We start from the raw sequence: 11,987 nt of genomic DNA on the forward strand, positions 1-11,987 counted from the left end.
CAAGAGAAAGGAACTTGAAAACTCACAAATCCCTGGGCCCCATCCCAAAGCTCCTAAAGAATCTGAATTCCCATGGAGGACAGGCCTCCTCCAGCCCTGGCCCCCAACCTCACCCCAGCTGGGGAGCCTCTGGAGTCCCTCCAAACCTTCCCCAGCACCCGTCCACTGAGAAACTCTTTGGGATACAACCCCTAGGCCTCCTTGGACCAGGGCTAGAGTAAGCTGCCCCATCTCTCTCTCTCTCCAAAGACTTCTGGAGCCTGAAGCACTAGTCAGTGAGCAGTTTATTATCCATCAAGCTGTCCCCAGCCTCCCAGCAACCGTGTCCTGTACACAACTAGACACAGCCTTCACTCCCGTCTGTCCTCACTCCCGGCCTCGGACCCCACTCCCATCCTAGCCCTCCAAGGCAGCACCAGGCCCAAGGGCCACACCTCAGCTAGGGGCAGGGGAGAGGAGGCAAAAGCTGAAGAAAGAGGAGCTAGATCGGCCCCAAGCTTCTGGAACCAGCACCCCAGGAGGAAGGGAAAGTGGGCAAGGCTGGGGGGAGCTGGGGTTGCCAGGCGATGCTTCAGGCAGGAGGCTCTTCTCCGGGAGGTGCAGGGAAGCCACTCAGGTCTCGGCCAATGATCTCACTCACTGTAAAGGAGGGGCAGTTGAAAGATTGGGCTAGGGACTGGTCCCCTCCTTCTCCAGAGACCCCCAATCCATTCCAGGCAGGCCTCAGTCTAGGATTCCTCTAGGCTCCTCCTCTACTGGCTTCTCTTCCACTGGTCCTTAGTTTCCCCAAAATGTCTTGATACCTGGTCCCAATCCAATCTCGCTCAATTCCATCCACGTGGGCTCCCAGGCCCCCATCCCAGCCCTTTCCTGCCGGCTCGGCCTGCAACGTTAGGGCAGTGGCTGTCAGCAGCGCTGCGGGCGGGGGGTCGCCAGTGGGAGGAAGGAGACACAAAATACCAAGGCTCCTCACCACCAATCCTGACCACAGTCACCACGTGGAGGGGAAAGCTGAGGCAAGGGAAAACATGCTCAACTGGGACCTCTGCAAGCCCCTGCCCCTCTCTGAAATACAGTGTCTGAATCTGCAAATTGAGGGAGCTAGGCTGAATGATCTTGAAAGTGCTTCTAGCCCTGAGATTTTGTGAGCTGGGGCAGAGAGCAGAGGCGGAAGGGCGGGGCAGGTACTCCATGCACCCTCTGGAACTAAGTTTAACTGGATTCGGGCGGCCCCATGCACCAAGCGCTTGCCTCCCAAGACCCTCCGACTGGCCCTGAGGGACCGAGGACGCCCCATCTCTGGGAAGCCAAAGTCCAGCCCTCAGCAAACATGCAGAGCAAACTCTTGCGCACACTCACACTCACAGCCCCCAGTCGCACACCCACCTTCCTCCAGCGTGATACCCTGGATAGGGGCACTGTCTCGGAAGCCGCCGCCGTAGCCACCCCTGGATTTCTCCTGCTCCGGAGCCCCCTCCCCAGGGCCATAGCTTGGCCCTACCTCATTGTATCCCTCAGCAGATGGGGGGTGAACACCACTCTGGGGAGGGAAGGGGCCTTCCAGTGGTGGGGATGAAGGTAGTGGAGGCCGAAAGGGGGCTGGAGGGGGGAATGGCAGCCCCAAGGGAAATGGGGAGCCCCGTCCTCCATAGGGGTCACTAGGGAAGGGCCGGGGAAGGAAGGAGACTGGAGGTGGACGGGCACAACCGGTGGCACCCCCAGTCTCAGGAAACATCCGCAGGCCAGGTCTGTAGGATGGTGGGGGCCCCGTCTGGGGGTACAGAGGGGGTGTGCCATAGCTGAAGCCTTCTGACAGGTAAGGAGTTTCATAAGCAGGGTCTTCATGGAGATAGGAGGGGTAAGGGGGCCTGGGTGGTGAGAAGTCCATGTCAGTGCCAAAGGGGGGGCCGGGTGCTGAAGGGAAGCCGCGGAGAGACGAGTCGGGTAAAGGCTCCTCCTTGAAGATCACTAGGTAGGAGGGAAAGCAGGAGGACACACTGGTGAGAGGGCTTGCTATCTCCCCACTGCACAGCCTCCAACCACCTCTCCATCCCCAGGCTTCAGCCGTGGCTTGGCCCCTCACGATGAGGGCCCTGCATCCCTCTGCCCCTGTCTCAGCTCTCCATAGCCCCACCCCACCCCCACCGTGGGCTGTCCTAGAGCGTACCAGGCAGGAACTTGAAACTCTGGGTAGGACTGCGCTTCCTCCGCCCATTGGAGACATAAAAGTAGACCTGGACTGGCCGGGACACCCGCTTGTTGTTGTACTCGGGGACAGTCAGGGTCAGCGTTACCTGGGGAACGGCACAGGATGAGGCGGGGAGACTTCAGGGACCCAGGCTCAGCCCAGCCCTCCCAAGGACCCAAGCTCCACCCCCTGGCTTTTTTTCATTTGCTTAACAGCAAAGTTCATTCCCTTGAGATGAACCTGCTTCTACGGTAGCCAGGCTGCCTCCTTCAGAAAAGAAAAGGTAGCTTCTGGACTCCATTTCCAAGGACAAGAGACAGATCTGTGAATTTCCTGACTTCTCCCGCCACCCCCCAGGGGTGGGTGCCCTAGTGACACGGGTACCTCGTTGCTCTGCAACCGGTTCACTGTGGCCTCCTCCTCCCATTGCAGCTTCCCATCTGTGCAGGAGGAACAGAGAGCTCCAGCCCAGCTCCAGGGCCCCTGCCCCCTGCCCGCTGCCATTTTCCCTCCTGCTAGAGCCAAGGCCAGACTCAGAAGTCCCCTACGGGGCCTGGCTCACAGAGGAGCCCACTGAGTGTTTATTCAATTGGATGGAAGAGGCAGCAAACTGAAACCAAGAGAAATGGCAGGGCCAGCCCAGGAACCAGAGAGAATTCATGATGGAGGCAACTCTTGAACCCCCCCACCCAGCTCCAAACATTCCCTCCCATGACAGTGCTGGGACGAAATTCAAGGTTAGGAAAGGGTCCTAGCTTGAAGGAAGACCACGAGACCCCAGTCTCAAGATCTAGAACCTCTGAACCTGCTTTGACATGGTCTCAGGGTGCTAAATTTGAGTGTAGGGGCTGGGGCTCTTGATGGGCAGGGTTAGGGGAGGCGGTGGTTTTACCCAGACCCCTCAGTCTCCCCTTCTCCAGCCCTGCAGCTGCCCTCAGGGCCCTCACAGGCTTTGTAATCACGGTTGTGCTACCAGGCCCATAACTCAGGAGGGTTTCAGGAACTCACCACCCCGAGACCAGGAGTCGCCTGCTCCACTGACTGAGCCAGCCAAGGACCTCCCCCCCCCACCCTCTTGAGCCTTTGAGATTGCTGTCACACCCACCTCCCCATGGGAAGCAGACAGGACAATGGGAAGGGCAGTCTCTCTGTTCCCTTTTACAGATGAGGAAATGGAGGCTCCACTTGCTAGCTTAGGGACAGCGCCAGAGATCTTTCATCTGCGCAGTCCAAACTCTTCCTGCCTGCCCCCCGCCCCCGTGGGTGCTCACCAGGGCCCCTCTCGATGAACACCACCTTGGAGTCTGGCAGGAAGTTGGAGCCAGTGAGCACTAGTTCCTCTCCTCCTCTCACGGAACAGGCACTGGGGCTGTACGCCTCTACCTGGGGCAGCTCCTGGGCCGAGCGCTGGGCTGCAGAGCAGGGCAGGAAAGAAGCTGGCTGGGCTGAGTACAAGCGGACAGGACCCTCTGCCCCCACCCTCCTTGGAATAACGGCCGCAGGACCCTGGAGGAGTCCTCCTCAGCAGCAAACACACAAGTAAATCAACGGTATCCCTGGGGTCACACAGACCAGGTAAGGAGCCCGGGCAGAGAGAGAGAGATGAACAAGGTCACCGAAGGCCAGAGGTACCCAAACAAGCACACAGAGCCACCCAGGGACAGATGGAGGCCGGGGCCACTCTAGTCCAGCCCAGAGACAGAGTCTGCAGCAGGGATAAATTAGAACACTGCCCCCACCCCCTCCAAAAGAGAATAAGTGCTGAGTCCCTTTCAGGGCTACCTAGGACAGACAGGACACAGGACACAACGCAGAAGAGATGGGAAGCCACACAGACACACAGAGAGTGAGTGGCAGGAGACACAGAGCCGGCTCAGGGCCTCTTTGCTCACAGCACTCAATGGGCACTGATGCTGTCTGCACCGAGGCGACCTTCCCGCTGCCCTGGGGCACGTGCACCCGGAACACGAGCCGCACTCGTGTGTTCTTGCGCCCAATGTCTGTCTCCCCCTTCCGAAGCTCGATGTCTGAATTCCGGAGCTTCAGGATTCCAGCACAGTCAATGCTGAAGGCAGAGAACGGAAGGCAAGCCCTCCCAGCTGAAACCAGAATAGTGATGCCCCCACAAGAGGGAAGCCCCCCATCCTTCATCCAAAGCCCTGAATGACTTCATCTGGGAGCCTTAAGGGTGGGGGGTGATTCTCTAATCAAAGGTGGTCTCTCCAACGTGCTCCCTAACCCCCAAAGTCCTCTTCTAGATCGTGAAAAGCCTGAAACCTGCTCCTAGGGGTGATGTCTAGCTCTTCTGGGAAGAGGAAGAGTGGGCCTAGCTTAGACCTCATGGAAAAGTTGGTCCTAAAGCCTGAAGACCAAGGGGAAGTGAAATGGGGACCTACTTGGCTGCCATGTTGTTCTCAGGAAGCAGGGTCATCTCCAACACTTTGGTACCACTGACGACAGCTTCATAGCTAGCCGTGGCCACCATCTTGCCCGTGATACGGTGCACCTGATAGAAGGCATGAGGCCGCAGGTTCCTTTCATCTGCAGTGCCAATGAACATCTGTAGAGTCAGTGGCTTCTCACTGTAGCCTAGGAGCTGGCAGAGGGAGAGAGAGGCCACCCAGTTGAAATCCCCACTGTCTCATCCTTCATCCATCCCTGGGTTTTCAGTCCACCAGGGGATGAGGACGGTGAAAGATAAAGGATATCCTGGAAAGGATTCCCCGGGGGGATTGGGTACCAGCTGTGGAGAAAACGTGGCCTGGAGTTCACAGTGCTATTCTTGGAATAAGGCCCAAACTGGGCTGGGCAAAGGGGAAAATCTTCCAAGAGAGACTGGCCCAACTCAACAGACAACCTAACTCCCAGTGAACTTTGGCCTCAGCCTAACCCCTCCCCCACATCTGGCACACCACCATTTTCCAGAGTAGACATGAGGCTGGTGTCCCATGGGAAGAATGGAGGGGGGGGCAGGGTGGAGGGACAGAGAAATAGAAAGTATATCCGGGTCCTTGAAGTACACCCTTCCTCCCCTAACTCCAGCCCCTCCCCCAGCCTGCCTGCAGGGTCAATGCTGAGAGGGAGTGTGGGAAAGGGCAGTGCCATGGGTCGGCACAGCTGGAGCCCATCTGCAGGGATCTGGGATTGGAGAAGAGAAAGGCTATCAGGACTGCCCTCTGCCCCTTACCTTGACTACAGGGTGACCACCAGGGGCGGCTTTGACAGCCCCTCGGCTGCCCTCAGTCTCATAGTGGGCCCGGTGGTGGGCTCTAGGCTGCACCTCGATCCTCAGCTCCAGCTGCTCATACTGGCTGGGCAGAGGCCAGTCCAGCGGGGGTAGGGCAGAGGTCCTGGAGAGAAGAGAAGAGCAGTGATCATCTGCAGCCTCAGACGCCAGTCAGAGAAGCACTGGGCCCAGCTCCCTGGGATGTGAGGGAGGAGGGGGCGTGGGTATGGGAGAAAGGAAATCACAGCAGAAATAAGACAGTCCAAAAGCCCAGAAGCAAGGGGAAATAGGAGACACCCCTCTCAGAGCCCCTTGAGATGAGAGTGTGGAAAATGGCCCCAGGCCTGAGACTCCCTTCTTTCCAGCTCTGAGCACAGGGTTTGGGGTGGCAAGGGTTCATTCACCTGGATACAGAGGTGAACCTAGACCTAATCATAATCCCCAGACCTGGATGGGAAGAGTCAAGTAAAGGAATACCACTTCAGACCAGAAAAGTCCTCAGAGGTTCACCCCTTTGTTTTTCAAATAAGGAAATTGAGGCCCCAGGGGAGGAGAATACAGCAGGCCAAGCAAGCCAGTGACTGACAGAAGCCAGGACTGTTTCCAGCACCTTTTCCTCTAGTTGGGGGCGGACAGGTCAGGTCCAGAAAGCTGGGGGTTACAGATGGGCAATTTTCCTGTATTGAGCTCGAAGATATCCTCCAGGTGGTGGCTGGCAATGTCTGGAGACAATTTGGGGAGTCCCAACTAGGGGAGAGGGGGCCACTAGCATCTAGTGGCTAGAGGCCAGGGATGCTGCTAAGTCATCCTACGGTGCCCACCACAGCCCCATACGACCCTGGCCTACAGGAACCCAGGGGAACAGGCATTAAGGTTTCTTTCCCCGGATGGAGCCAGCTCAATCTGACATCCCCAGATTTAGGATTATTGAGAGTGAAAGGGGTGGAAGAACTATAAGCCCCGCTTGTTTTAATGTGAATTCTTTAACTTACAAGCTATTTTATTCAAATTAGCAGCTACACTTTTAATCAATAAGTCAGGGTCCTCGAAATTAAGTGAGAGAAGAGAGACTTCCTGCTACCCAGTGCAGGGCTGAAATCCAGCCAGGCTTATGCCCAGCCAGTGCCAGCACAGAGCTGGGGGTGGGGGACACCCTAGGGGCACTCCTTCTTTACCTAAGTGGTCCTCCTGGGGGGGTAGGGAGGTTCTTCCTTATTTGTCCACAGGGAGTGATTGTCCTTTTGTAAATCACGTCTGGAGGGGGTGGGGTTTGGGTTTGGTTTGGTTTTATAATTCTCCCCAAAACTGGGTAGATGGCAGCCATCAAGCTGGTCGCAGATTCTCTTTTGAAATGCCAAGGGCAGAGAACCAGGACCTTTCTTCAAACCCATCCCCTGACCTTCCTGCTCCCTCAGTGGGATGGCTGGAGACACAGGTGGGGCTAGGCACAATCCTCACCTGAAGATGGGGCTGTGTCCCCCAATCCGGGCCTTGGACCAAGCCAGCGGGGAAGGCACTGCCAGGTAGTCCATGCCGGCCACCTCCTTCCGAGGCCCCCCGGGGGGCGCTGCAGTCTCCTCAGCTCCTGCCTGCAGCTTCCCATTGCACGGGGCAGGCTCCTCAGACCGAGGCAGGGCCACGGCCTGCTCGCTGGAAGTCCGCCGGGTCTTCTGCGGGATGCTCTCCGCCGGTGGGGCTCCCACGTAGTCGAAAGGGCCGGGGGAGCCAGGGTCCCGGGCCAGAGGCAATGGGGGTGGTGGCGGTGGCTCGGGCCCCTCCTCCCCTAGGCTGCCACGGCGGGACAGAGCTGGGGAGGCCGAAGACGGGGTTCCCGAGCTGGAATAGCGCCGCTTGCCACATGGAGAGGCGGGCCGTGGGGAGGCTGGGGTGGGCCCAGGAGCGCTGAGGAGTAGCCAGCTATCCTCCGGCCCCCGGCCTCCTCCGGGGCTCGGACCATACAGGTTCCAAGGATCGTCGGGGGTCCACGGCCTAGGGGAGGCCCGGGGCGAGGGCAAGGGGGAGCCCAGGCCAAACCGCGAGGCTGCCTCGTTGAGCTCGGACTCCACCTCGTCACAGGCTGCATACAGGGCTGCCTCGTCTGAAGCATCGGAGAAGAAGCTCCACGAGGACAGGCTGCTGCTGCCGGGGCTGGGGCTGAAGAAGGGGCCCCCGCCCTGGCCGCCTGTCTCTCGGTAGCCCCCAAAACCTTCTGGCGGCGGGTAATCCCTGGGGGAGCCGTCCCCCCAGGTATCGGGGTTGTCCTCCAGCGCAGCCGGCGGGTCAGGCGGGGGAGAGATGGAGGTGATGCGGATGCTGGGGCATTCAAGAACACGGCCTCCCCCAGCCCCCCCGGAAGCCCCTCCCGGGCCCCCCAGCCTCACTGACCGGGCGGGCTGGCTCTCCCAAGTGCCAGGTGAGGGGGCCGGGCGGGGTGGTGGCGAATGCATGCCAGGCCGAGGGGGTGGAGGCCGGGGAATGCCAATAGGGGCAGCGCCATAGGGAGGGGGCTCCCCCAGGGCCAGACGGCAGCATGGCGGGGCGTCCTCTGAGTCCAGTTCTGTCAAAATGGGAAGGGAGGGGGACAGAGAGAGGGATGCCACAGGAGATGGGGACAAAGAGAAGCAGGTGAGATGTCTGGGTCCCTTGAGTGGCCAGCCCTCCGAGTCCTGTATGCCACCCCCTCCTCAGCATAAGGTGGGGGGGGTCCCTGAGGTGCCCTTCAGAGCCTCGAAGACAAAAGCAAAGTTGGACCTCAGAAGGTGGAGTACACAGATCCAGACGTCCCAGGCCTTTTCCCACTCGGAGAACCTGACACTCCTGAGCCCCTGGCCCTGGGACCTGGGGTACCAGACGGGGCGGGTCTTAAGGTGAGGGAGGCGACTGAAGAGGGGCTGGAGCTGGGCCTGGAGGCGTGTTTAGGGAGGCGCTGGGCTGGGCTGGGGGCGACTCACACATGAACCCAATTAGCAGCGGTTCCCAAACCCCCAAACGGTGCTGGCAGGAGCCCCAGTTGCCATCGCAACGGTGGCCAAGGGTGGGGGGGCGCCGGGGCTGTGGCGACAAGGGGAGGTGGCTCCTCCCTCGCTCCCCCCAGCTGGGGACGGGGGTGCAGCGGAGGGGATGCTGCGTGCCGGGCCCGAGCCCGGCCGCGGGAGGGGGACGCGGGCAGCGCGGATTCCGTGAGAGCGGCCGCCGCCGCCCCCGGCTCAGTCCCCGCCATCTGCCTCTCATTGCGGCCGGCGGAGGAGGGGGAGGGGCGCCCTAGCGGGGCCCGAGAGCTCCCCCAGGCCCCGGCGTCGGGTCCGCGGGCCCAGGGCCGGGTCCGCCAAGCCGCACGGTCCAGAGACCCCCCCCGTCCCCTGGCGGCGCCCGGGGCTCTCGGGGCCGCTCTTCCCGCCCGCCCCCCATCCCAGTGACAGACGGCCCAGCCGAGAGGCGGCGCGCAGCCAACGGCACCCCCGCCCCCACCCCAATCACGACCTAAAAAGGAGAAAGTGGTGCCCGGCCCCCAGCCTCACCTCCGCAGACCCCCGTGCCCTGCGACTCCCCTCCACCTCTGAGCCCCTCATCCTCCACCCCAGGCTCGCTGCCCTAAAATCCCCAGACTCGGGATCCCCTGGCCCTTTCCTTCACTGACCCCAAGACCCCTTCCCAGCCCCGCACTAACCTTCCCCCGACCCCCCCGCGCCCAGCGGGGGAGTCTCCTTTTCCTCCCCGAACACCAGCTTAAATTCCAGCTCCTCATCCTCGCAGCTTGCGGCCCCCATGGAGCCGGCCAGAGCCCCCAGGTCCCGGTCTGGGTGGGAGGGGGGGAGCTCAGGAAGCTGCCGTATCTTCACCCGTGGTTCCCTCCCTCCCCTCCTCTGAGACGCCCCCTCCTCCGCCGCTGCCTCCTCCCTCCGGACGCCCCCTCGTTATTATAGAAACTTTTCCAAACTTTTTTCCCCAAACTTCTTCAAAGCGCCCCCCCCAGCCTGTCCCTGATTGGCTGCCCGGGATGCTCCAGCCCCTCCTCCAGGGATGAGATGGGAAAACCACGCGCCCCTCGTCCTCCCCCACCCTCCCTCCCTCTGTCCTCTCTCCAGTCCCTCCCCCTCAAAAAAAAAAAAAAAAAGAACAAAACTGAATTGGAAAAACGCTCCCTCAAGCGTGGTGCAACCTTACTGAAGCTTATTGGCCCGCACTCGTGACAATCATATCCCGCAGGGAGCACTACCACCACATAACCCCCCAATTTAGTCTAAGTTCGGGGGCTCCGGGTCCGAGCGCCTTAAAGCGGATACGTCCTGGGCCTATAGTGTGGAGAGCCCAGGGAGATCTTTTCTTAAGTTCTGAAGAGTTGTGCAGCCTGCAACTCTCAAGGAAGGACACCTCTCCTCCCCTTTCCATCCAAGCCTTGACACCCAGCGGCCTCTGGGGTTCAGAGTGGCTACAGGCTGCTCTGAAAAGGAAAAGGTCATCGCTCCCCTGAAGCCGCCTTGCCTGGGCTTTCTGGAAGCCCAACCGAGTCAGCCCTCTCAGCCACCGTCTCTCCCCAACCCTCAAAGGTGAAGAATATTTAGGCGTCTTGGGGAACTGTTCAAAGGTCCATAGCCCCTGACTGGGCGGTGATCCAGGCCGGGCTTTACCGCTGCCCTAGTCCCAGCCACCCAGAGGGGCCATTAATTAGCCTCCACGGGAAGTCGGCTCCCTCCTCGCTAGAACTGTAGTCTGGAATGAATCTCTGATCCGATAGCATCCCGCTCCGACTAGCTTGAAAAATCCTAGCCAGGTTTTCTAAGAGCCCGGAGCCCGGCGACCTTGTGGGCCCCAGGGTTGGACACCTGTCACCTGGGCGGGGGGAGGAAGGAAGACTCGGACTGGAGTTTCCAGGAAGGGCAGGCATGGGGAGGAGGGGCTGTTGGCCTGAGAGGGAATTAGATAGGAGATTCTTGACTCGGAAGGCGGACCGGGGTGTGGGAGGTACCATTTCTCTCCCCACCACCAGCACCGAAGGTATACTTCAGACCTCTCTAACAGGCCGCAGCGACCTTTAATCTAAATCCCTCCAGCTCAGGGCTGCGCCCCCTGCGGCGCCCCAGCCCCGCACCTAAAGGGTTAAGCTACGGCCCTCGGGTCAGACGTTTACAAACACTCGGGAGCCGGGCGGGGACCGCGCCCGTTACTCTAATGAGAAACAGGCTCTGCGGGGCAGAGGGGAAGAGGGGAGGGCTGGCCCGGCGGGCCGGAGCTCCGCCGCGGCCGAGGCGGCTCCCCTCCCTTCCCTCCCTTCCCTCCCGTCCTCCCGCTGGCCCGCCCTGGGGACCCCCCCCAGCCCCCGGGGACCCCAGTGACGTGCGGAGCTGCTCCGGCTCGGAGCCCAAGACCGCGACGCTGGAGGGGCGGGGATAAGAGGCCAGGCCGGCGGGGAGAGAAGAATGTCCCGGGGCCGAGCGGGGAGGCGGCCTGGTTTGATTATTCCTTTTTTTCCCCCCGCCTTTGGTTGGTCTCCTCAGGTTACATTTCCCTTCCAGCTTCATCTCGGAAATAAAGGAAGGAGAGACCCACGGGGAGGGAGAGCGAGGAACACCCTTGAGACCCGCGACCAGCCTCCACCTGGGGGGGGGGCGGTGCAGAGGGAGGAGGGAAGCGGAGGCTAGATGGGCACGGGTAGAGACCCCAGTCCGGCCCCCTGATTGCCCACACGCCACCCCCACGCCCCCCTCCGCTGTACAAGCAGACGCGCACATTCTTTTCAAATGTCATATTTCCTTTGATCCTGGGCAGCGTTTCTCCATGTGTCTAGCTCAGCAACTGCCCAGCCAGCCACCTCCCCCTCTCATCCCCCCCCTTTGTATATTTTCCTGGAGAACCCTCCCCTCCTCCAAGCATCTGGAAGGCCCTGAGGGCTGGCGTCGGCGCACATTCCCCTGGCGACTCGGGCCTCGCCTCCCAGTGACTCAATTTCCCCTCTGCCGGTTTCGGGGGGAGGGTGGGGAACAGAGGGGAAGAGTGGAGAGTTTTTGAGCGCAAAAGTGGTACGAACGAGACTGAAGACTGCTCAGAGTGCCAAGCTTCTCTCCGGGGAAGTGGAGGGGGACGGCCCCTGGAGTCTGAAAACCCTCCGATCCGTCTGGGCTGCGGCAGAGGGATGGAATTTATGACTTCTGCCATGTCCTGCCTGTGGAAGAAGAGGTATTTGTAGGTTTAGATTGCCCTACACTTCCGCTCCCCGGCGACCACAAAGACCCAGCCGCCCTCCCTTCGGGTCCCAGGTTTCTCGCCCGCCTAGCCTTTGTTCTCGCTCCGCTGCCCCCTAGCGGGCAAACCTGAGCACAGCTCGGCTGTCTTACCTTGCGTTGGTGGAGCGTTTTGCCTTCTGCTCTGCACTTTCCCAGGCTTGATTCAGTGGCCTTGGAGAGGGACGATATCGTTTTGGGGGGGTTTTGTTTTGTTTAGTTTTGTTTTGTTTTGTTTTGTTTTTAATTACACAGATACATTCTCCTTGTAAACGACTCAAGCCATACAAAATTATATAGTAAACCGTGATAGTCCACTATTTTGTATACATTTATTAGCATATATGTACACACA

At 60.1% G+C, this 11,987-nt stretch overlaps 1 protein-coding gene across 1 annotated transcript; it reads right to left on the bottom strand.

Moving 5' to 3' along the window:
• Positions 1-274: 274 nt before the first annotated feature.
• Positions 275-9,202, bottom strand: NFATC4 (nuclear factor of activated T cells 4). Its single transcript, XM_028114943.2, has 10 exons — positions 9,082-9,202; positions 6,873-7,971; positions 5,376-5,538; positions 4,585-4,784; positions 4,081-4,253; positions 3,460-3,600; positions 2,573-2,628; positions 2,168-2,294; positions 1,387-1,968; positions 275-639 (listed from the first exon to the last, which is right to left on the bottom strand). Exons 1-10 carry the CDS (start codon positions 9,179-9,181, stop codon positions 572-574), a joined length of 2,709 nt encoding a protein of 902 aa, XP_027970744.2. The 5' UTR covers positions 9,182-9,202; the 3' UTR covers positions 275-571.
• Between the last annotated feature and the right edge of the window lie 2,785 nt (positions 9,203-11,987).

Source organism: Eumetopias jubatus, unplaced genomic scaffold (assembly GCF_037043125.1).
Source record: "Eumetopias jubatus isolate StellerSeaLion01/CBP00866 unplaced genomic scaffold, mEumJub1_p1.0 scaffold_7, whole genome shotgun sequence".
NCBI lineage: Eukaryota > Metazoa > Chordata > Mammalia > Carnivora > Otariidae > Eumetopias > Eumetopias jubatus.

What these genes read in the sequence shown, in the direction of transcription:
- NFATC4 (XM_028114943.2), bottom strand. Translation starts at nt 9,181, where the DNA reads ATGGGGGCCGCAAGCTGCGAGGATGAGGAGCTGGAATTTAAGCTGGTG. An exon ending in GTGGTCACCCTGTAGTCAAG is followed by an intron (nt 4,785 to 5,375) that starts GTAAGGGGCAGA and finishes TCCCTCTGCCAG; the next exon opens with CTCCTAGGCTACAGTGAGAA. An exon ending in GTTCATCGAGAGGGGCCCTG is followed by an intron (nt 2,629 to 3,459) that starts GTGAGCACCCAC and finishes CCTCCTGCACAG; the next exon opens with ATGGGAAGCTGCAATGGGAG.